The following is a 24,723-nucleotide window of genomic DNA, read 5'->3' as shown; positions in this document are numbered from 1 at the left end:
CGCGCAGTTCGAAGAAGAATGTGTAGCTTACTTCCGCCAGCATCCTCGATGGCTGACGCAAAGGCCGGAAGGTCTACATGCATTCTGGGTAGTGTAGTCGATAAAGAGAGTGGGCCTCCACTGAATTGGTCTAGAGGGGGGTACCATAAAAAATGTAATTTAAAGCAATTACCCAAATTACTCTAGAGTGAACAAAACTTAGTAAAGAGTATTTTAGTAGATACTACAGGGAAATTTTAGGCCCTAGATACATTGCTTGGCCTTTTCTCCTTTGCAGCCAACCCTTATCCTCCGCACCTACCCCCGGGTCTCTGGTCCGGCACTTCCGGTGAGCCTCCCGGGGCGTCTGAGCGGAAGCGGCTGCGGCGGCTGGGGCGGCTGCGGCGACTGTGAGCTGAGCGGGTCGGCGGGCACCCGTCCTAACGTTCTCTGGGCGAAGCGGCATCTGCCAGGCAGAGGTGTCCACCATGGTGAGTGTGGCCTGTCAGGGGCTGGGAGCTGGGGCTGGGGGCTGGAGCCAGGGGCCGAGGCTGGGCCCGGCTGGGCGGACGGGACGGCCACGGAGATGCCGAGTCACCCCGGCCAGGCGAGTGCCGGACCCTTGACCACGAACGGCCTCGGCTTATCTCTGGTGGTCCTGGGCGTGGTTCGAATTTCCTCTCAGTTGGACTTGAACTCTTTGAGGGTGAAAAGGAGTCCTCTACGTTAGTGTCCACTCACGGGTCTCACAAGTGCCATACAGGTGACAAATTTCCATACCACTAAATTACTTGAAAGGTTGTTTGGGAGTGAAGAGCAGAGTCAGCCCCCGTCCCCCCCGGGAGAATGCTTGGGGGTCATTCCCGTGGGCGGGAACACTCAGCCCTTGCCCCACTTCCTCCAGCGCAGTACTTCTTGGTCTTGGCTGGGTTGTAATGATGCCTTTGGCTTGTTTAAGCGATTCCGTGAAGATGACAGTAGTAGCTAGTTTTTTCTGGCGCTTTTTCTCTTACACTTCTTTTGACACCCACAGTCCTTTATTACACTTTATCCCAGTTAATCCCCACAATGCTCTTGGAGGCAAGGACGATTACTATCATTTCAACCCTGAAAAAAAACAAGGTTTAGAGAAGTAGTTTACTTCTGATCACAGAAGTGGGTAGTGGAAATTTAAAGCCAAGTCTGTCTGGCTGTAAAGCTTAGTCTCATTACTGTTGCACAGCATGGCCTCGGTGTCACTTCTTTATTTTGGCAAAAAGAATTAATGACTATTGGGTTTTGTCCTGAGTATTTCATTGTTGAATCATATTTCCATTCTCAAGTGCATCATCCACTTAAAGACCTTGAATACCTGATAGGTCTAGGCAGTATACTAGACATTGGGATTGTAAAGGAAAGTAGGACTTGGGGGTAGGAAGCAGCGGAGAGGGGCAGAAGACCAGGCTCATGGGTGGATTGAAGGCAGATTATTAAGGGTATTAAATACTTTATGAGGATTTTCCGATTTAATGAGGAACGAAAGCAAAGAGAAAAAATGGCTTGGATGGGGTGGTGTAGTGAAAGCCTCAGGGAATCCCCACTACTCTGCCACCACATATGTTATGCTTCTGGCCAAGACTTCGCTGAACAGAGTTCTGCTTAAAGGAAGGAGAGAAAAAGGTTTGAAAACGACTGATAAAGCCCCAGGGATTGAAGAGCCATTTGGGAATTTAAGTAGTAACATGCAGTGTTTGCATTTTAAGAAGACTGCAGATTCATCTTGCTAATTTTGGAATTGTTAGTAAACTACCTAATCGGGCTTTGCCTTTACTTAATGTATATTTGGAATCAAGTCAAGAAATATTTGTCTATTGTAAAATATTTTTTAAAACTTGTAGTGTTAAGTATAGTCACATTGTCACATACTGGATCTCCAGAAGTTTTTTATCTTGTAAAACTGAAACTCTACCTGTTAAACAATTCCCCCCATTTCCCCTCACTTACATGCTGGCAACCAACATTTTAATTCTTGTTTCTATGAATTTGATGACTCTAGGGACCTTCTTGGATTGTTTCTACCTCTTAGCTAGTATGAGTAGTGCCACTATGAGTATGCGAACTTCATACAAATACCTTTTCAAGACCCTGCCTTTGATTCTTTTGGGTTTATGCCCTATTGTGCAATTTTATATTTGGTTGGGAGGACCTCATGGTAATTGCAGTACTTTGAGAAGACTCCAAATTGCTGTGTAACATGTTTTCTAAGCCTCACAATAGTCTACAAGATAAGAGCTGGGATATTACCTTTTTGGTGGCATCATGTCTTGGTTCTACTTATTAACAGGAGGGAGTACCATGGCGTGACATCATGAGAACACATTGGAGGGACACCATTCCAAACCCTGGCAAAGCAGGGAAGGTTCCTAGAACCAGGAAAGGATTGTCATGGAAGCCAGGGGAAGGGGTTGGAGTGCAAACACTGGTGCCTGCTCTTGTTGTCTGGAATGCCATTCCCTGATTTTTGCCTGGCTCCTTCCTGGCACTCAAGTGTCTGCAGAGTCCCTTCCTGACCACCCATTTAAAATAACATTCTCAGGAGCTCTCTGTCCCTTACCCTGTCTTGTCCTCAGAACATCTATCAACATTGGACATGGAAACATTTTCTCTTACTTGATTCCCTTGTTTTTTTTTTTTTTTAATGTTTATTTTTGAGAGACAGAGCATGAGTGGAGGAAACGTAGAGAGAGAGAGAGAGAGGGAGACACAGAATCCAAAGCAGGCTCCAAGCTCTGACCTGTTAGCACAGAGCCCGACGTGGGGCTTGAACCCACAGACTGTGAGATCATGAGCTGAGCTGAAGTCAGACGCTTAACCGACTGAGCTACCTGGGCGCCCCGGATTCCCTTGTCTTGAATGTTGGCTCCTCCAGGGCAGATGTACCTGCTTTGTTAGTGAGCAGACATCATTAGAGTGATGTTTTGCTAGTGCCTGACAGAGCCTGGCAGATAGTGAACACTCAATAAATAGATGTTTTGGGGGGCATCTGGGTGACTCAAGTCTGTTCAGCATCTGACTTCAGCTCAAGTCATGCATAATCTGACGGTTTGTGAGTTCGAGCCCACGTACGGTGAGCTCACGCCCCACTCCGAGATTTGCACTCTCTTCCTCTCTCTGTATCTTGTGGGATTCTCTCTCTTTCTCTGTCTGCCCCTTGCTCATTCTCTCATAAATAAACAAACAAACATATTTCTTTAAATTAACGAGAAGAGGATAAGTGTTCCGGTTGGAGAAACGAGGTATGCCTGGTATAGGAGACTGTAGGGCCGTCAGTAGCCAGTCCCTGAGGTATATGTGAGGTCTGGCCTGGATCCTTGGGGAGCAGAGGCCTGGGAGACTGAAAGAAGGTAATGACAGGCTTGATCTGGCCAATCATATATTTTAGTAAGATTGCATTTACTAAGAAAGCGGTGGACTGTAGACTGGAGAGATGATCCTGGCCATGGCAGAATGCTTAGAAACAGATTTGAAATTCACTGTGCCCCCGGAGAGTGCTTCAGGCAGACGACTCTGGGCCATCAGAATTGCGGTGTGTCTTGCCCTTTACAGACATGCCGCAGCATCAACTACCCTGGCCTGTTTGGGCTTTGGAGGTGAAGAAATGTACTTTTCTTAGAATGTACCTAGTTAGAAATGTTCTGTTCTAACTTCAGCATCTCTTTCCTTCCTTGTAGTTCTCCTTCAACATGTTTGACCACCCGATTCCCCGGGTCTTCCAGAACCGCTTCTCCACGCAGTACCGCTGCTTCTCTGTGTCCATGCTCGCAGGGCCTAATGACAGGTCAGATGTGGAGAAAGGAGGGAAGAGTATGTGCTCGTTTTTATTTTGAATAGTAACCTTTCCTGCCCTCAGCATACAGTGCTTGCAGTCTTTAGTGGCCCTTGTTTTGCATGTGTAACCAGAAGCTAGTTACAGTGAGAGTTTTGCTTGCCCCAGACTTGCCAAGGGGGGGCCCTGGGGATGGGAGGGAGAGTTCTAATTATGATTAGATTTATGGCTAATAGCCGTCTGGTGCCCCACAATGAATTACAGCAAGTAAAATCCCTTAAGAAAGATCATTATGAAATTCTGGCTACTTTACAAGTTTTGTGTAGTACATTTTAAAGATATGACAGCAACCAAATTTTGGCTTTTGTGCTGACTTTTTAATTTTTACTTTCTTAATGTTTCTTAAATGTTCTTTCCACAGTAATTATGCCGCCCTCAGCCCTCGATCAACTCAGTAAGTATTTTCTCCGTGACTTAGGAACTGAGGTCATTTAAATATGGACATCAGAAACTTGGGTACATGTTCTTTAGTATGTCCAGACAGAGGCAACCTTTATTGTGTCTCGTTGGGAATTGTCCCTGGAAGGTGCACACTGGGCTGGAGTGCTGGGCCTGCGGATGCTCTGGTGAGGTGGTGGCTGATGGCGGCCAGCTGTCCAGGTTGGGGGACTGTCTAGGTTCCTCTCCTGTGAAGGAGGGTCTAATCTCCTAATGGCAACTCCCCACTGTCACACATACACTTTATCCAGATCCCATCAGGACTGAAGGAAGTTTGAGCCCCAGTGCTTTTCTCCCTGCTGAGGCAGCTGATGCTGTTGGCTGGGTTCCCTAGGTTTTTTTCCTAAAGCAGACTGTCAGCTCCTAAGAGGATGCTGTGCGGCAGGCTTCTCATCTTCTCCCCAAACATGTTTCCTCAGCTCCAGGCCCAAATTTCTAGCCTCGTCTGCCCCATTGCATCTACAGCACATTATCTTCTGCCCCAGAACCTGCCTCTCTCATCAGGTTCTGTGTCTTACAGCCAGAGCCAGAAAGTCCCATGGGTTGTGAGAATGGCCACACTTCCTCTTTCCTCATTCCCTGAGAACAGCCCATGGAGACCTCATGCCCCTGACCACAAGTACAGTCACTGCCTTTTGAGATTCGGTAGTGTTTCTGGTGTGAATTCCTCCCACCTGAGGGAGGACGGTGGAGGCCACCAGAGGGCAGATCCACACTTGGTGTCTGCTGCCTCGCTTGGCTGACCTCGCTTGGCCTCTGAACTTCAGTGTTCTCATCTTTAAACAGAGGCAAACGGCACCTATCCATCAGAGCTGCTATGTGGCAAGAGTGCCGCCTCCTAGCTGGTGCCCTGTGGTGCGAGTGCATAAACAGTCCAAGCCCATGTGATGCCAGTCAGAAAGCAGGAGGTGGCCTTTAGCCAGCATGGCTTAACCAATGCCAACAGTGGCAGTGGCCACACCCATTGGAGGCCTTTAATTCTGGCATTTGCTTAGCCAGCGTGTAGATAGAACCCTCTGGGGTTCATAGCCCTCAGGCTGTCATCATAGAGGAGGGAACAGGCCCCCCGAGAGCCTGCCCTTCTATTTGAGCTGACCCAGGAGCTGACTGCCAGGAGTGACATTTGGTACAAATGTCTAAGAAGTGACTTGGATTGGAACAGTAGGATTTAGTTCAGTGTTCAGATCTTTTAAGTCATGGAAGAAATTTTGTCCAATGAAATCTTACAGGGAGTCTTAATTTATAAAAGGGTCACTGCTCAATTTGGAGGAGGTGAGGGGCGGCAGAGGGCTCAGAGCCTCAAGGTACTTCTCTAAATCAGGAAATGCAGTTTGAAAACTGCTAGACTGAGGAGCACAGAGGTTTCCTCCAACCACAAGAATCTTGGATTCTTGGCTAGAGCCTGATCCACTTCACCCAGACTGACCACGGTTCTGCTTCACGACTCCACAGCTGAGAGGTGCCCTGGGGACAGAGAGCCTGGCCTCTGGGCTCTTAGCCGTTGTACTCCAGCATCCAAGTCAGCCTTGGTGATGGGGAGGGGAGAGAGACCTACACCCACTGCTGCCACCTCTAGCCACTTCTAAAGGTTCTTCTCCCCCATCTGTGGCTTCCTCCCCAAGCTTCTTATTTGATCTGCATCACCAGAATTTTCAGGAAGATCCTAGGCAGAGTCTACCACACCTCCTGCTGCTGAATGGAACTTCTGTTGCCATGTTTGCTCAAACCGACAGGCCAAAGTGGGCTTTAGTGGTTAAGCCCCAGACTCGGGCCAGCAGCCTGGGTTGAATCCCAGCATGGTCACCCCTGCTGTGTGATCCCTGGCTTGTTGCTGACTGGGCACATTATTTCCCCACAGATGAAAGGGGTAATGATTGTCCCTACCTCGCTGCTCTGGGAAGAGTAAGTGAGAGCCTGGCACGTGGCAGACAGTGTTGCTTGTCACTGCATCAGTCTGTCCCAGAGTCCTCCCACAGGTCCCCAGCTCCTGGGTTCTCCTGCTTCACATTGCCCGCACCTCCTGCATTCCTGGGTCAGCCTACCAGGTCCTATTCGTCTGCCTCTGGCCGTCCATGTGGCCTCATTTCAGGACCACTAGAATGAGGGGACAGATGGACTGTGGCGGGGCCTTGCAGAGAGCCCACATTGCTGAATGCTCCCACCCTGCATACTGTCTGGCCCAGCCTCCCTCTCCCCCTGACCGCACTCACGCCCTGTTCTCGTGCCCCAGCCTCACCCGATTGCCAGTCACTCGCAAACTGGCTGGGCTCTATCCCTTTGCTCAGGCTGCTGCCTCTCTGGCATCCGCTCCCTGGCCCACCTGCCCATGACCCTCATGGAGCACTGAAACATTGGGTGTGCGTGTTTTTTTCTTTTCTACCCTTCTAACTAGAAACCTTTGCAGGCAGGGATTTTTGTCAGCACATGGGTGGCACTTAAATATTTATGAATGCATTAGTTAACATCGCTTTTTAAAATTGTGTACCTGGGTCACCAAACATTCCTGAGCTCTGGGCCGAGTGATATGTGTCGGGAGTATGGGGTTTGCTGGGTGGGTAGGCACCCAGAGGCCTAAGCACCATGTGGGTTCAAGTTCCTGCTCTGGGGAGCACCCAGGGAGGCTGATTTTCAGAGGAGCGCGTTTGGGGAATAGAACTCCCTCACAAAAGCTTGGCCTTGGCCTCTTTCTCCTTTTCAGGCCGACTCAACATTACCTACCCCATGCTCTTCAAACTGACCAACAAGAACTCAGACCGCATGACACACTGTGGTGTGTTGGAGTTTGTGGCCGATGAGGGCATCTGCTACCTCCCTCACTGGGTGAGTGGGACTACGCCAGTCTCTGAGAGTCTCAGGGTTGGGGCTTCGAAGTACGGCAGCCCCCAGCACGCGGGAGAGCCTTGCCCCTGGAACAGTGACACGGCTGTAGGGAAGGGTTTTGGAACAAGGTTCTGCATGCTGAGGGGTGGCCTTCCTTTGACAGTAGACCAAATGGTAGCCTAGAAACCACAGCCATGCTGCTTACCTGCCGTTTCCTCGGCAAGGCTTTTGTAAAAACAATGAAGCAGGAGTATTTTTGTTTTGTTTTGTTTTGTTTTTTAAATGTTTTGTTTATTTCTAGGAGAGAGAGAGACAGCGTGAGCAGGGAAGGGTCAGAGAGAGAGGGAGTCACAGACTGAAACAGGCTCCAGGCTCTGAGCTGGCAGGCAGCACAGAGCCCGACGCGGGGCTCGAACCCACGAACCGCGAGATCATGACCTAAGTGAAAATCGGACGCTTAACCGACTAAGCCACCCAGGCGCCCCGAAACAGGAGTATTTTTGAAGTGGTCTGCATACAGAGTTTTAGGTTTTTATTTTTATTTATTTTTTTCAAAGTTCATTTATTTAGAAAAAGAGAGAGCACAAGTGGGGGAGGTACAGAGAAGGAAGAAGAGAGAATCCCAAACAGGCTCTGCACTGTCAGCACAAAACCCGATGAAGGGCTCAAACTCACAAACCATGCATGACCTGGGCTGAAATTAAGAGTTGGATGCTTAACTGACTGAGCCACTAGGGCACCCCTGGAATTTTAGCTTTTTTTTTTTTTTTTTTTTTAATGTTTTATTTATTTCTGAGAGAGAGAGGCAGTGTGAGCAGGGGAGGGTCAGAGAGAGAGGGAGATACAGAATCCGAAGCAGGCTCCAGGCTCTGAGCTAGCTGTCAGCAAAGAGCCAGACGCAGGGCTCGAACCCACGAACCATGAGATCATGACCTGAGCTGAAGTCGGACACTTAACCGACTGGGCCACCTAGGCGCCCTGAATTTTAGGTTTTTAAACGTTTGTTCCCCAAGTCTAATTTCTCCCCCAGTTTGTCACATCATCGTGTGTCTATACGTCTTTCCAAAGTCTCTCTTTTTTGCATTCAGACTTTCTCTTGAGTCTGGGTCCTTCCTTAGGCCCAGGTAGCCTCTTCCCCACAGGAGCCTTGCACTCCCATCTCGCCTGCTGCCTGGCCCCTCTTGTGTTGTTTCTCAGCCTTAGTCCCAAAGGAGCTCTTACTCATGCCTCAAAGCCCATACTCAACTTGCTTCCTTGCTCAGTTGCCCTTCCCAACACTTGCCACTTGATACCTTATTGTCCTGTGGGTCTGCGGGTACCCCTCCTGGGCAGGAGGCCTTGTCTCACTCATCAGATAGAGTGATGTGGGTGGCTGAAATGTTGGGCACTGACAACTTCCCAGGGCCGCTCTGTACTCACAGGCCTTTGTTCATATCTCTCTGCCTTGTTCCTCACCCAGCATCCACCACCCTGTGTGGATAGAGGTGTAGGGTTGTCTTATCAGTTGTATGTGACCCCCTGTAGCAGACACCTCTGGGGACTTGTCACCACCCTGTGCCTGCCTCAACCATAGAGCCATTCCACATGAGGTAAGCCCACCTAGTGCCCTCATTACCCTTCCCGCGTTGTAGCCCTGTTGGCCCCGAGGCCTTGTAAGTTGGGTGTGGGATAACTCAAAGGTATGGAGCATAAGCTTCCCTGGGGAAACACTTTGTCCCTAGGCGACCTGGAGCTGGTGGCCATTCCTTTCAGGGGACCCTTGCAGTGGACCATCTTTTCTCAGAGGCTGACAGAGACACATTGCCAGCTGCAGCCACCTAGGTAGCACCCCGAGGCCTTCCTTTCATGCCTTTGACTCGCTTGCTGGCTTGCTTTTTTTCTCTTTCCTGACATCAAATCACAATTAAATTAGTGTCCCCAAGTCCTCATCTCAGGCTCCTCTTCCCGGAACCCAAGGAAGAGGCCATCAGAGTGCCAGACTTTGGCCTGCCGAGTGTGGTTAGATGGTGCTCATGCTGGTGGCCACTTGATTTCTAGGGGCTTCATGTTCCCTTCTTCTTCCTTTAGATGATGCAGAATTTGCTGTTGGAAGAAGGGGGCTTGGTCCAGGTGGAGAGTGTCAACCTTCAAGTAGCCACGTACTCCAAATTCCAGCCTCAGAGCCCCGACTTCCTGGACATCACCAACCCCAAAGCAGTGTATCCTTTTGAGATAAGGGTTCTTCTGGACAAGGGAGGGGTGTGCTGGCAGTCTGTAAACAGCGAGCTCCTTGTTGAGCATGTGCCTACTTTGGGGACCACACATACTTGTTTGTGATTGGAGTTGTGATTGAGAATAATCGTGTTTAGCATGTCCGCCCTGGCCTGGACCTGGACAAGCACAGTGGGCACTCTGTGGGCTTCTTCTGGACGCTCTCCAGACACTTCCTCATGAGGAAAGTGGAACCCTTCTTCCAGGTAGACTGGGGCACCTGGCACAAAGCTCAGGGTATTTGGTGGAAGGAGGCTGGCTCGTCTGCCTCTGAGCCCTAACCCCTCATGGGCCCCTGGTGCCCCAGCTCAGCCATGAACGCTACTCAACCTCACCTTTTACCCAGGGTTAAAGGTTTCACTCCAAACCAGTGGGGAACACTGACACAGTCCATAGCAAGAGGAAAGAAGAGGTTTTAGGTTTTAATAGTTTTGACATATTCTCTGACTGTAAGCCAGACATGAGTGTTGATAATTTAAAGAGCAACTGGTGTGGGCAAGGAGCATGCTGTGTGTGCTCTGTAGCCTAGACCTCTAGCATGGAGGCCCTGGCTAGGCTTGTTGATATCTTGTTATAGGGCAGCCACTCCACTGCTTTTAAAATGCTTAAAAAAACACAGTTGAACAATACAGACAGGTAGATAGTTTAAAAAAAAAAAGAAAGAAAAGCTGCTCTACCCTCCCTACTTGCACACTGTCCCCAAGCCCAGAGCAGGTTGATGCTGGCCATGTCCTGGACATGTGGGCTGTGTTAAGTCTCCTGCTGACTGTGTCTGTGGACCAGTGTATTGAATCCCCTGTGACTTGGTCCTGGACACGGTGGGGGCTTGGGGAGCACCGTCCTCATTGTTGGAGGCTTCCTCTCTTGCAGGCAGGGTGACATTCCGTGACCAGGTCTGCTCATCTCATGGCTCAGAGCGCTGCCTTGGAGGTGCTTGTCTGGTGGTCAGTGCCCAGGCGTGTCTGCCTTGGTGATACACCCCCTTTTGATCTAGAATTTTCATGTGTTGCTGTGCAGACTTTCCAGATTGTTTTCAGAGACTGTTCTGTTGGCATGGTTAACTTGTTAGTTCGTGGAGAAAGTGTCAGTTTCGTCAGCGGAGAGGCAGCCTGGTGCTCCCAGGTCTGGCTGACAGGCACGATAAAGGCATTCTTAGTAAAGGCAGACTCAGCATAGGGCCGAGAATGGTGGTCACGCGGAGCTGTGATGCAGAAGCCAGCTACACCCCCAGAAGCCGAGTGAGCTGGCTCTGACAGCTGGGTTGGCACTAAGGGAAGGGCATCCCAACAGCATGGCATGTCATGCAAGGAGGTGGAGACAGTGTGCACACAACGCCCTTTTCACAAAGCTGTTCTCACCTTGGAAGGCTGTCTGGCCGAGAGAAGGGATCCTAAACAGGCTGAGTCTTCTCCCCTCAGACTCTTGAGAGCCTCACCTGTGTGCAATGTTCACAGTGCTGGGTTCTGGAGTTACGTCATTTGTGCGATCATTCTATTTAAAATAATTCTCTGAGTTGACAAGGATGATGTGGTTAAAATATTTCCTGTGATTAGGCATAGCTCCCTTGCCTGGGCATTTGGGTTATTCAGTGTTAAAGAAACTTATTATTTATAATTAGGAAAAGGGTTTACAGGTTATCTTTTCCTCTTTAATTTTAATTTTTTTAGTTTTTATTTGGGAATATGCTGCCCTAAAGTTGGGTTACCGAGTTACCACCCAAAAGATAGCAAGAACAAAAGTATCAGTGAGAATGTCTTTGTTTTTTGAGGAACTTTTGAGGGGACCTATTTATAATTTGTTCAGTCTTTTTTTCTTCCATGTTCCCATAGGATTTTTAAGATCAACTTGTTGAGGTGTAACTTACATACAATAAAATGCACTGTTTGATGAGTTGACAAACGTGAATGCCCATGTAACTAGAACATTTCCATCTTCCCAAAAGGTCCTCTGTGTCCTTGCCTGCCCATCCTTACCTGACATCCAGCCCCAGGAACCTCCCTGCTGCTTCCCACCCCTCGGGGAGCTGCCTTTCTTGAGGGAACACTCAGTGTCAGGGTCTTTCCCTTGGCAGTGTTGGCAAAATTTGTCCATCTAACAAGTTCACCCTCTCTTATTGCTGAGTAATATCTCACTGTATCAAAGCCATGTGTTTTAGCACCAGCCCAGTATATGCCTGTCTGCTCTACTTTATGACAGTGACCATCTAAACCCTTATGGAACTTGTTTCAGATTTAAGGTATCCATCTTGCCATGTTGCCTTAACAGTGTGTGTCTGCAGATTAGAAAACGCATTAAGAAACTTTGCCTGCCTGACCACAGGGGATGTGATTGCCATCAACTACAATGAGAAGGTGAGTGTCTCGACCATGGGGCCAGTAGGGCTGGGAGCCCAGGACAGTGTAGGTCATANGGGTCTTTATTTATTATTATTATTTTTTAAATATTTTTATTTATTTTTGAGAGAGAGAGACAGCAGGGAAGGAGCAGAGAGAGAGATACAGAATGCCCCAATCATGAGATCATGACCTGAGCCGAAGTCGGTTGCTTAACTGACTGAGCCACCCAGGGACCCCCATTTTTTTTAAGTTTACTAATTTATTTTGGGAGAGAGAGAGCATGTGGAGCATATACACATGAGTGGGGAAGGGGCTGAGAGGGGGAGAGAGAATCCCAAGCAGGCTCCCTGCTGTGAGGCTGTCAGCACAAAATGAATGGGGGTTCTTTTTAGGCAGGGTATGCATGGCTTTTATTGTGATTGCTGCCTACCATTTGCTTTTTAAAATCCACCGAAACAAAGTAGCCTGGGTCCTTGTGATTCCCTCCCTTGGACGGGCCCTCCAGGAGCTGGCCGTGCACGGTGCTCCAAGAGCAATGGGACACAGGGGAAGCAGAGCCTGTCTTTGTCTGGGGACAGTGTTGCCAGACACCCAAGCAGAGTCAGAAAGGCAGATATAGACCCTTAAGGAAATCAGTATTGGCATTTTCAGATGCAAACATAAAGTACTTACGTATAAAATGTTCAAAGAAATTTTTAAAAATGGAATCATAAAATTTAGCAAATAAAAGACTACCAAAAATAACCAGGAAGTTTTAATAAATAGTAAAAAGAGTTAAATAACAGCTGACAAAGAATTAATGAAGTGAAAGCTAAATCTGGAGAAATGCCTTAGAATTCTACACAGAGGGCCATCTGGATTGCTCAGTCGTCCGATTCTTGGTTTCAGCTCCAGTCATGATCTGGACACTGACAGTATGGAGCCGCTTGGGATTCTCTCTCCCTCTTTCTGCCCCTCCCCTGCTCACTCTCTTTGTTTCTCTCTCTCAAATATAAATAAGTTAAAAAAAAAGTCTACACAGAGAATCAAGACACTGAGCATAGGGGGAACTGAATTATTGGGGATACTGAGAAAGTCACACACAGTCAGTGAAAATTCCAGCAGGAGAGAATGAAGGAGCGACAATATTGTGAAGAGATAGTGAATGAAATTGTTTTAGAGCTGGCTTTCAGCCCACAGTAACAGGGAGTATAGTGTGTATCAAACAGGGTGAGTTGCAAATACCAAATAAGCAGAGAGAAGGTACTTACAAAAGAACGATAAATAGCAAGCCTTTAAACAGCAACTGTTACAGCCCAAAATAGCAGAATACAGTTGGCCTTTGAAGAATATGGGGTTAGGGTCACCGAACCCATGTATAACTTTTCACTCCCCGAAACTTAACTACTGATAGCCTACTCTTGGCTGGAAGCCTTACCAAGAACATAAACAGTCTATTAACATAAGTAGCATATGTTATATGTATCATATAATGTACTGTTGCAGTATAAAGTAAGCTAGAGAAAAGGAAATGTTGTTAAGAGAGTCCAGAGAAGGGGCGCCTGCATTGCTCAGTCGGTTGAGCATCTGACTTCGGCTCAGGTCATGATCTCATGGTCCATGATTTCAAGTCCCTCATCAGGCTCTGTGTTGGAGCCTAGAGCCTGCTTTAGATTCTGTGTCTCCCTCTCTCTCTGCCCCTTCCCCGCTCACAGTGTGTGTGTGTGTGTGTGTGTGTGTGTGTGTGTGTCAAAAATAATAAACATGAATAAAAAAGTCACAAGGAAGAGAACATACATTTAAAGTATTTTACTGTAAAAAATCTGCATGTAAGCAGGCCATCAGCAGTTCAAACCCGTGTTGTTCAAGGAGCAACTGTATCTTCAAAGGCTAGCAGAAAATAACTGTCATCAAAATCTTTAAAGAATGCAGGTGAAATCAAAATATTTTCAGATAAACCAAATCCCAGAGAGATTATTTATTAATTGAACTTCGAAAGCATGTGCTTTAGGAGTAAGCATTCACCTAGAAGGAAAGATCAGCATGCCAGAAGAAATGGTGAACAAATAAACTAGCAAATATGAAGTAAAGTTTTGGTAAACATCACCATATAAAGCTGTAATAATATTTAATATGAGAGCTTTGAGCAAGGACATATAAAATACTGGAAAAGAATAATTCTGAACAGTTGTTCAGAGTGAAAGTATTCTCTTGTCTGTAATCCAAGAAAAAGTTTAGTCAATAAAACTAACTGGAAACTCCACATACATGTTGAATGTTTTAAGAATAGTGAAAAATTAATTGTTTTAGATATAGCATGACAATACGAAACAGTAGAAAATGTCACAGAAGTATTTAACCTTACCACACACAACATATTCTAGTATTTCTATGGGGCTTCTTCCAAGATTTTTCTATCCCAGCTCTGGTGGCAACACAGTTGGTTTTTTAGTCTACTAATCTGATGTGACCTGCAGTCTGAAAGAGCTACTGTAGCAAAATGAGAACATGTTCCTCCAGAGACAGGGGCACATATACAGATTTCATAATAGTTTTGGTGATAGTACAGTGATGCCAAAACCATTGGAGTCAGCCCAGATCTTGACTGGAGAAATCGGTTACAGCCATACAGTAGCTTGTATTCATTTCTGTTCATCTTCTATAAAATAATGAGGAAACTTTAAAAATAGACTGGATGGGCACACGAAACCTTCTCACTTTACTTTGGGGATCCTCCCCATAATTTTGAGACTTTTGTTTAATAGTGGGATTCTCCAGACTGTTCCAGGACATCTCCAGGTAAACAGAAAACCAAAAATAATGCAGGAAAAAGCAGATTCTGTCACTTTCCGTCCTTCCCCTTCTGGATGTCCTTATGTACGTTTTGGACACACACTTGAGATCATCTTGGACACACAGCAATATGATTTTTTAACTTCTACTGGCTGCATAATATTCCGCTGGTGTCTATAATTTATATATATGGGAACAAATATTAATCCTTTAACCAATCTATTGATAGGTGTTTTGAGAATGCACTATTATTAGCAATGTTGGAGTGAACATCCTCAGAATTTTCTCTTTGGGTATTTAGATAGTGATTTACTTAGAATAAATTCCTAGAAGTGAATTTCTTGGGAAAAAGGTTGTGTCTTTTGCAATTTGAGACATAACTACCCTGTCTGATTTGAAACATTAATGGGCATGGGCATCAAAGCTGCCTACCCCCACAAAGGCAGCCCACTTGTCATAGCAAGAAGTGCAGCTGGGGAAGAGTGTCATGGAGGTGAACGATGGGTCTGTGAGCCTGGTAGGGAGCTGCAGTAACAAGAATAGTGACAGCTCCCAATGCTGCCATGAAGCTGTGAAACTGATTTTTGTGTTTTTCCCCACAGATTTATGAACTGCGGGTGATGGAGACCAAGCCTGATAAAGCTGTGTCCATCATCGAGTGTGACATGAACGTTAGTACCTTTGCTGCTTATGGTGCGCTTGGGGTGGGGGAAGATGGGCAGTTGATGGCCCCTGTAGGCCAGGTCCCCTCGAGGGTGTCATGCAGCCCCTGGGACTGTTTGAGTGAAAGAGGAAGAAGATGATGCCAGAACTTTGTAAGGAGGCTGCTGACCTCATGGATCCTTCTCAGGCCAAGGGAAGTGGCAGAGTTGTAGCCAGTTCTGAGATGGCTGCACCTACCAGCATCTGAGACATGCTAAAGGGTGAATATTCTTTTTCTCTAATGTTTGTTTCTTTTTGAGAGAGAGTGTGTGAGTAGGGGAGGGGCAGAGAGAGAGGGAGACAGAAGATCTGAAGTGGGCTCTGTGCTGATGGCAGAGAACCGAATACACAGCTTGAACTCATGAACGGTGAGATCATTACCCTGAGCCCAAGTCGGATGCTTAACCAACTGAGCCACCCCAGCGCCCTTAAAGAATGAATATTCATAAAAGCTAAGGAAACTTGGGGCACCTGGGTGGCTCAGTCTGTTAAGCATCTGACTCTTGATTTCAGCTCAGGTTGTGATCCCACAGCTTCATGGGTTCAGGCCCTGTGTTGGGCTCCGTGCTGGCAGTGGCAGGGAGCCTGCTTGGGACTCTCTCTCTATCCCCCACCCCCCACTTGCACTGTCTCTGTCTCTCAAAATAAATAAGTAAATAAATAAACTTTTAAAAAAAATACTAAGGGGGCGCCTGGGTGACTCAGTCAGTTAATTGTCCAACTTTGACTTGGATCATGATCTCATGGTTTGTGGGTTTGAACCCTGCATTGGACTCTGTGCTGACAGCTCAGAGCCTGGAGCCTGCTTTGGATTCTGTGTCACCTTCTCTCTCTGCCCCTCCCCAACTTGTGCTCTATCTTTGTCTCTCAAAAATAAATAAATGTAAAACAACAACAACAAAGCTAAAGAAACGTAGCTCCTGTGTAGGAAGCAACTCCTGGTACACACAGCAGCCTGGTGGGTCTCCAGGGAATGCTGCCAAGCAAGAGGGGCCAGTCCCAAAAGTTTATATTCTGTCTGGTTCCATGTGTATTACATTCTTGAAACCAGCAAGACTTTAGATGTGGAAGGCAGAGTAATGGTTTCTGGGAGTTAGGAGAGGAGAAGGCCAGGAGGGGGCCGTGTATGGTTGTAACAGGACAACCCGAGGGGTCCCTGTGATGTTGGAACAGTCCAGTGTCTCATCTGTGGAGGTGGAGACATTGCCCTACCCTTGTCATAAAATTGTGAGGCCTTAACATACAAACCAGTCAGCCAGTGTAAAACTGGGAAACCTGAACAGGAGAGCGGGATCATGTCACCGTTACTATAACAATGGTGACACTATATGTAATTTTTCTAAAATGTTACCATTGGGAAAACTGGGCAAAGTATACAGGGTGCATTTCTGTAGCATTTTTACAGCCACGTATGAACCTACAGTGGTCTCAGTTAAAACCAGAAAAGCTAAGGAAGTGAAGCCTAAGTGCTGTCACGTCTCAAAACTCTGCTTTTCATCTTGGCACCACAGGTAGACTTCGATGCCCCACTGGGCTACAAGGAGCCCGAAAGACAAGTCCAGCATGAGGAGTCTGCTGTAAGTTGTTTTTCCAGCATCCCTCTCCAGCCCCAGTACCATTGGGTAACGGGGCTTCTGTGGGAGGGCGTTTGTCCTGGGTTTGTCCTGACAGCTGACTCGCATTTGGCCTCTGTCAGTGCTGATATGGCCACGTGCCCTGCTCCCATGGAATAATGTGTCCCAGCTGTTGGGGTGCAGGGCTGGCAGTAGCAATGAGAGGCCCAAGAGAAAAGCTGGGGTATCCGTGTTGAGAGGCTCATCGCCTGTTTCCCTGTCCCTGTCAGGAAGGCGAAGCTGACCACAGTGGCTACGCTGGAGAGCTGGGCTTCCGTGTGAGTACCAGGCCACACATTTTATTTTCTGTGCTCCCACCGTGCCATCTAGGGACCTCCACAGGGACTGGGCCTCGGGTATCCATGCATGCACATATCTGGCATTTTATACCCACTTTTTCCTGGAATCCTCCTAACAGTTCTATAAGGCAGACCCCAGTTTTTCTTCGTTTTGAAAATTTCTAACTTACCAAAAAGTTAAAATAGGACACACATACTCTTCTCTTAGATTCACCAGATGTGACCACATTTGCTCTATCCCTAAGAACATGACCTCTGTGAAAGGAAGTTGCAGCGTGACCTCCCTGCTTTGCTGCCAGCCAGCCTCCCTTGGGAAGCAGGAGGAGATGGCCAGTGTTGGCACCAGGGTTCTGGGAGCAGCAGAGGAGACAGGACTAGAAAGTAGAGCTGTGGAGCATTGCAACAGAGGCCTTAGCCCACCCCAGCCCTGGGGCCCTGGGCTGGGTGGCCCTGCAGAGGCTGGGGCCACACCTTTCAACCTGTCATTAGCTACTGGCTGCCCCCATAGGGTGGCTGTGTTTGGGCCAGGAGGTTCCTTTCATCTCACTGTAGTCCCTTGAGGGCCCAGGTGGAAAGTTCTTGGCTGTCTGTACTCCAGCAGCTAGGGAGTGAGGGCCTCAGTCCTTAAGGGGTCTGGGCAGCCCACCCCCAGCATACATCCCTGCAGCGATCTCTGGGCAAAGGGCATGTGTGTGCTCATTAGCTCTTGCGCACTTTCCTGCTCACCTGTCTAGGCCTTCTCCGGCTCTGGAAATAGACTGGATGGGAAGAAGAAAGGTGTAGAGCCCAGTCCCTCCCCAATCAAGCCTGGAGACATTAAAAGGTGGGTCTGCCCTGGCTCTGCTCCTGCCAATGCTTTGTCATCCTCTGGGGATACTCTGCGCCAGATTCCTGGGGCGGGGCCCCTTCACTGGAGCTCTAGAGACAGCCCTGGACCAAGAAGCCTGGGGTATGGATGGATGGCCCCTGCCTGCGCTCCTCAGTGGGCCAGAGCATCACCAGAGCCAGTGTTTCTGGGGGATGGGGATCAGGGAGGGTGGGTATTGGTGCCCTTCCTCAACTGCCCAGCCTCTCCCACAGCCTCCACTGGTGCCTCCAGTTCAGCCTCCACCTGTTCCCAAGTGGTTCCTGATCAGCTTGCTTTCCTGTTTCAGATCATTGTGCTACCTGTTTAGTAATCTCCCTGTTTTCCTGTTTTGTGACTTCAAATAATTGATCAAGTCACATTAGGTAAACTTCCCTCAAACAGGAGGCAGGAGGTACCTTACTTTCTGTGTTTCTGTTGTTTGGCCCAGGGACTCTCAGAGCAGTTTCCCTGCTCTGGTGGCCATCATGGAGGTGGCAGGGATATGCCACTTGTCTACTCTGTGTGTTAGAGCAGGAGGAGAATGCTGGCGGTGTTTTTACCTGGTCTCTTAAGAGAGCTTAAAGAGTGCAGTGTGAATGTAGCCCTTGCAGGGTCTGTGAGGCTAGAGGACAGAGATGATGAGGCCCCCAAGCCTCTAGGTGACCCCTCCCTGCAGGCCAGGCCCCAAGTCTACAGGTTGCTGCCCCAGTTGCCTTCTGGTTACTTCAGGAAGGATGCTGGGGAGCACCAGAGGGCTGGCCCAAGGCCAGAGTGGGTACAGTGGAGTACCCTAGAATGAGAGTCGCCGGGAGGACACTTGTCTCTTCTGCTTGCCTTTCTCTTGATTGTCAAAAATGAATTTTAGGGGTGCCTGGGTGTCTCAGTCAGTTGAGCATCTGGCTCTTGATTTTGGCTCAGGTCATGATCTCGCAGTTTTGAGATGAAGCCCCATGTGGGGCTGAGCTTGAAGCCTGCTTCGGATTCGCGCGCTCTCTCTCTCTCTCTCTCTCTCTCTCTCTCTCTNGCGCGCTCTCTCTCTCTCTCTCTCTCTCTCTCTCTCTCTCTCTCTCTCTCCCTCTCTCTCCTCTCTCTCTCTCTCTCTCCCTGCCCCACTAGTGCACATGCTTTCTCTCTCTCAAAATAAAAAAATAAACATTAAAAAAAAAAAGAACGGGGGCACCTAGGTGGCTCAATCAGTTAAGTGTCTGACTCTGGATTTTGGCTTAGGTCATGATCTCATGGTTTGTGAGATTGAGCCACACGCTGGGCTGTGCACTGACAGTGCAGGGTCTGCTTGGGATTCTCTCTCTCCCCTCTCTGCCTCTTCCCTGCTTGTGCGTGCACACACAATCTCTCTCTCTCAAAATAAATAAACTTAAAAAGAATGTATTTTAATGCAGGGCACCTGGGTGGCTCAGTCAGTAAGTGACTGAGTGTTAAGTGTTAAGTCGGTTAAGTGACTGAGTGATTAACAGTTAAGTGACTCTTGGTTTTGGCTCAGGTCATGATCTCACAGTTTGTGAGTTTGAGCCCCATGTTGGACTCTGTATGGACAGCATGGAGCCTGCTTGAGATTCTCTCTCCCTCTCTGCCCCTGCCTCACTTGTGTGTGTGCGTGCTCACTCACTCTCTCTCTCTCTCAAAAAATAAATAAATACATAAATAAACATTTTAAAAAAAAGAATGAATTTTAATGCTTTTTTCTTTTGGAACTAACACTTCTCCTCGCTCTCCTTCACAGGGGAATTCCCAATTATGAATTTAAACTCGGTAAGATCACTTTCATCAGAAATTCACGTCCACTGGTCAAAAAGGTTGAAGAGGTGAGTTTATTTCACTGGTAATGAAAAGTTTTGTTTGTTAATGATGACTAGAGAGTTCTTTCCATTCTGAATAAGGATGTTTTCTGTCATATTTTCCCCCACGCCTGGGGCCCTCCTCTCCCTGGCAGCCTGATTGTCCCGATGAGACTGTGTGGGGTGTGTGTAGGCCACACCTCTGTTGTCACCTGGCACCAGATCGGTGCAATACCAGCTCACAGAGCCTTGACCAAGTGCCAGGCCCCATGTTGGGTGCTTTATACTTAACTATTTAATTCCCAGCCCTATCCCTTGAGGTGGCTGCCGTGATTATCTGCATTTTTACGGATGTGAGCGTGAAGATATGTGGAGGTGAGGGCACCCAGGGGCAATTTGTGTTAATTCTAGAACACCAGCACTTCAGACTCACCACTCTCCGTGTTCCTTTTCCAAAAGGCTCAGTGTCTTGGGGATCTAGAGTAGGCAAGAGGCAGATATTCTGTGAGCCCACTTAGGATCCTGGCTGCAGGGCTATCACCAGCCCCTTGGCCACTGAACTCTTCCCCTCTTCTTGTGGGGTGGTTGGAGATAGAGACCACTACACCATTTACACATTTCCTACCCCTTTACATCACACCCTGGTCTTAATGTTCCTTGAATTAACACAGTGTTGGGAAACTTCCAGGCTCAGAGAAACAAGTGTGGTTGGTTCCCAATGAGACCTCACCCTCTGACTCCTCCTTGAGTGCCTTTCCAGGCCTTTGCCTGCTATACTCTGGGGCTTGCTGCCTCCGGCCTGGAGGCCTCTGCAGGGGCCATCCTCAGGCTGACTTGTGACTTGATTGCTGAGGATACAGGAAAGGGAGGGTGAGCTGTTTAATTCATAAGTATTTGAGAAGTATATGGCTGACGATGGGCTTGAAGGCACATGCTTAGCTCTACCCCATCCTGAACCCTCATGAAAGCTGTGGCACAAGGTAATAAGGTGATAAAGACATTGAGAAGAGGATGCAGCTGCTACAGAACTTTGAAAGCCCCAGAACAGAAGGGGGAATAGTAACTAACCTCACAGGCCATGGGAAGCTGCATTGTGAGCCATCTGTGGGGAAAGCCAAGAGGCAGATTGGTTTGGATAATAGAGCTCTGAAAGGCATCTCTGGAAATGGGGAGCCTAAGATGGAATGTACGTCACAAAGAACTGAACCACAGCACTTCCCCTCCCCCCCCCCCCCCCCCGCCATGTCCCCTCATCCTGCTGGGGCCACGCCTGCCTGAGCCCAGGAGAAAGCTGGAGGTTCATCTTCTGGAAAGGGCATCATGGCAGGTCCCTAGACTGGGGCTATCAGCATAGTGGATCCTAGGACTGAACTAAAAGAACAAGTGACAGTTTGCATCCTGAATGTTGTCACCCTTGATATCCTTCCCTTGCTTGGCTTACACACTGGCTGCCAGGTTTGCTCATTGCAGTTGGAGGAGGTTTCTCTGTACAGTCTGATGAGCCCTGAGGAAAGTGCCAGCCAGCTCACCCCAGGGTGGAGACTGCAGTCAGAAAGCTTCTACTGCCAACCTCTAAATCAGAAGAGTTCTGAAAAGAGATTAGAGAAATGAAAGAGGCAGGAACCATCAGGGAAGTAATGTCCCTAGATGGAAAGGCACAGAGTTTACAGATTGGAGAGCCCTCTGAGTGTCCAACAATGTGAATGAAAATAGCTCCCTATTGAGGCAAAGAAGAGATCCTAAAGCTTTCGGAAGGAGGAAAGTGGCTGTACCACAGATCAAAAATGGTATCATCTTAGCAGGCACAGGAAGCTAGGAGATCACGGAACAGTGTCTTCAAAATCCTGAGGGAAATTTTCTAAAAAATTCTGTACCCAACTCTTACGGGCTGAATTGTGTTCCCCCAAATCCTGTGTTGAAGCTTTAACCCCCAGCACCTCAGAATATGACTGTATTTGGAGATAAAGGTTTTTACAGAGGCAGTTAAGTTAAAATGAGGCCATTAGGGTAGCTCCCAACCCAATCTGACTGTTGCCCTTATGAATTTTTTTTTATAGTTTATTTATTTTTGAGACAGAGACAGAGCATGAGGGGGGGAGGGGCAGAGGGAGAGGGAAACACAGAATCCAAAACAGGCTCCAGGCTCTGAGCTGCCCGCACAGAACCTGATGCGGAGCTCGAACCCACGAATCGTGAGATTGTGACCTGAGCCGAAGTCGGACGCTTAACCAACTGAGCCACCCAGGCACCCCTGGTGCCCTTATAAAAAGAGAAAAGTTAGATGTACAAAGGAAAGACCACGTGAGGACATTGCAAGAAGGCAGACATCTGTAAGCCAAGGAGTGAAGCCTCAGAAGAAACCAAACCTGTCAGCACTTTGATCTTGGACTTCCAGTCTCCAGAACCATGAGAAAATAACTGTATGTTGTTTAAGCCACCCAGGCTGTGGTATTCTGTTATGGCAGCCCTACTAATCTAACACCAAGCAAACCTATCAAGGAAACGTGAGAGCAAAAAAAGCTAATTTCAGACATGTAAGATCTCACAAGAAGGTATTCCTCAAGCACCCTTTCTCAGGAAGCATTTGGAGGATGTACCCTACCAAAATGAAGGAATAAAGTAGAAATAAGAAAGCCTTAGATCCAGAAAACAGGGAGCCCTGAAGCCATTCGCAGCATCAAGAGGATAGCCAGTCCAGGTAGGGCAGCTTAAAGGCCCTATGAGAGGCACCTTCAAACAGACAAAAGCTGCGGGATGCCTGATGTGATTGAATGTATGCAGAAGAGAGAAGCCAGACACAGGGACAGCAGGACAGAGAGAAGGCTCTGTGGGAAAGGAAGGCTGAATGGTTCAGCTATGACTCAAATTGACATGGTCGTCAACCACACAAGCGTGTACAGGCCCCGCCAGGGATACACTCCTGCATGGAGGTCAGGAGGGGCTGGGCCACGTGCTGTGGGGTGTGAAGTCCTCTTGCACAGATTATGCCTCCAAGTGACTAGCAATACAAGCTGATGAGAAGATCCCTGCTGTTTTCAGGAGTTCAGAAAAAAACAAGCACTCTTTTTTTTGGTGGGAAAATAGCTTGACTGAGTGTTTCTGAGGGCTGGTTAGTAACCATAATATTAAAAGCCTTAAAAATACATGCAGTCCTTTTATGGAAGAACAATACTTATAAAAAAAAAAAATCAAGAGTGTGTGCAAACACTAAGTTGCTCACCACAGGGGTTTACAATACCACAGACCTGGTAGTAACAACTAATGGTGGAAGACTGCCTCTCCCACAGGATGGAATTCCTCTGTAGCCCGTACTAGAAAAGAAATTCATTGACTTGAGACTCAGGAAGTATGAGAATAGGTCACATAGGCATATATAATAAAGTGGCTGGAAATTTTTTGGGTGGTGGTATTACAGATGACTTTTGGGGGGTGTATTTTATATTTTTTACATTTTTACGGTTTGAAAATGTGATGCTTCTGCAAAAGGATGTACATTCAACCTGAGAATAAAGGCTGTGGTAGAGGCATAGCAGTGATTCTGTGGCTTTGTTTCTCGGTGCAGTCGATTATGATTTGTATTTCCATTTCAAAGACATTTCTTATTGCGTATCAAGTGGAAGTGAGGAAAATGGGGGTGGCTGGCACATGAATAAAGCATTTATTCTAAGCCTCCAAGGAGTTTCTGAAAATAGTATTTTATCTTCACACTCAGGATGAAGCTGGAGGCAGATTCGTCGCTTTCTCTGGAGAAGGACAGTCGTTGCGTAAAAAGGGAAGAAAGCCATAAGTCGGGACTGTTGGCTGATTGGAAAATAAAATAATTGCAACATGATGGCTTTTAGTTAATGGCTCTGATGGGATGAGACTGTTGCAGAGGATGCTCTGTCACTTTGTGTTTTGTTTAGAGTTACCTAAGAATTACTGAGTCTGACCTGGAAGTGGAACAGTCAGACTTGGTGGTTGATTTTGGGAAGGAGAAAGCTCACTCTGAGGCCCCATAGGCAGCCTCCTCCTTGCCCCTTCTCGCTTTCAGCCCATGGGGGGAGGTGCTCCCACTGCCTTAGCCAAAGCAGAGTTCCCCAATTCCTGATAAAAACCAATGGAGGGGATTGGGTTGCTCTAACTTGAGTTGTCGTTTCTCTATTTTCACTTATCCTCTCTTTTTCCAGGTGGATAGCTTAGAACATTGCCTTTGGCCTAGAAAAAAATGGCTAGATATGTGCTCTATAGATAGTGGTTATCCCAATACTCTGGCTGCAGTTTAAGTATATGAGGAAAGGTGTTTCTATTTTTATTTTACTTATTGACTCTTTGTTTCAAAAGAACCATCCTTCAGAAGGTGGATTCCTGATCTGATTACGTTTCCACTTGTATTTTGATTTCATATGAAAATAACTAGCTCCTAAATGAATCTGTTCTACAGTAAAACAACTTCATGATGAAGCACAAATACAAATATTAGAATAAATACGTGCTAAAGGTACATTCCTCTTTCTCCTTTCCTACCTCCCACTCCCAGTTTTAATGTATTAAGTTATCCAAGGTTCTGCGGGCCTTTTATTAGTGTTAATTTGGTATCAGATCACTTTATATAATGTGAGATCTTTTGACATGTTAACCTAATTTAATCTCTTTTGTTCTTGAAAATAATTTTACATCAAGAATTTCAAATAAAAACGGGCAATGACTAAAACCTGGATTGCCTCCAAATGTTTGATTAGGTACCAACATGGGCTGGTTGGACTCCAGAAGTTGGAGGAAGACTTGCTTGCAGGTGTCCCTTGTTCCATCCTGCCATTAGAAAAGAGCTTCTCTGTGGGGCTCCTGGAGAATGTAGGGAGAAGTGAAGCTCTCTGACCCGTGTTAGGATGGCCAGCCCGAGAAGGGTCTCCTCTTGTACCAGGACTCCTGCTTGAAAACAGAAGGGCCCATCTCTGGACAGAGCTCCTTCAACACTCAGGAGAGGATCCCCCTTCAGGATGGTCACCCCAGGGTCCACCCACATG

The 24,723-nt window shown here is 47.4% G+C and overlaps 1 protein-coding gene across 1 annotated transcript; it reads left to right on the top strand.

Annotated features, from left to right (window-relative positions):
• The first annotated feature begins 335 nt into the window (after positions 1-335).
• Positions 336-23,549, top strand: UFD1 (ubiquitin recognition factor in ER associated degradation 1). Its single transcript, XM_077745875.1, has 12 exons — positions 336-470; positions 3,690-3,822; positions 4,206-4,238; positions 6,981-7,102; positions 9,170-9,300; positions 11,631-11,703; positions 15,063-15,131; positions 16,674-16,739; positions 17,006-17,053; positions 17,809-17,897; positions 19,663-19,744; positions 23,430-23,549. Exons 1-12 carry the CDS (start codon positions 468-470, stop codon positions 23,502-23,504), a joined length of 924 nt encoding a protein of 307 aa, XP_077602001.1. The 5' UTR covers positions 336-467; the 3' UTR covers positions 23,505-23,549.
• The last annotated feature ends 1,174 nt before the right edge of the window (positions 23,550-24,723 follow it).

Source organism: Crocuta crocuta, unplaced genomic scaffold (genome assembly GCF_008692635.1).
Source record: "Crocuta crocuta isolate KB4526 unplaced genomic scaffold, BGI_CrCroc_1.0 scaffold344, whole genome shotgun sequence".
In the NCBI taxonomy this organism is placed as follows: Eukaryota; Metazoa; Chordata; class Mammalia; order Carnivora; family Hyaenidae; genus Crocuta; species Crocuta crocuta.
This window is presented reverse-complemented; position numbering and strand designations above follow the sequence as displayed.

Coding starts and splice junctions, on each gene's coding strand:
- UFD1 (XM_077745875.1), top strand. Junction 16,740..17,005: donor TCCAGCATGAGGAGTCTGCT/GTAAGTTGTTTT, acceptor TGTCCCTGTCAG/GAAGGCGAAGCTGACCACAG. Junction 19,745..23,429: donor TGGTCAAAAAGGTTGAAGAG/GTGAGTTTATTT, acceptor CTTCACACTCAG/GATGAAGCTGGAGGCAGATT.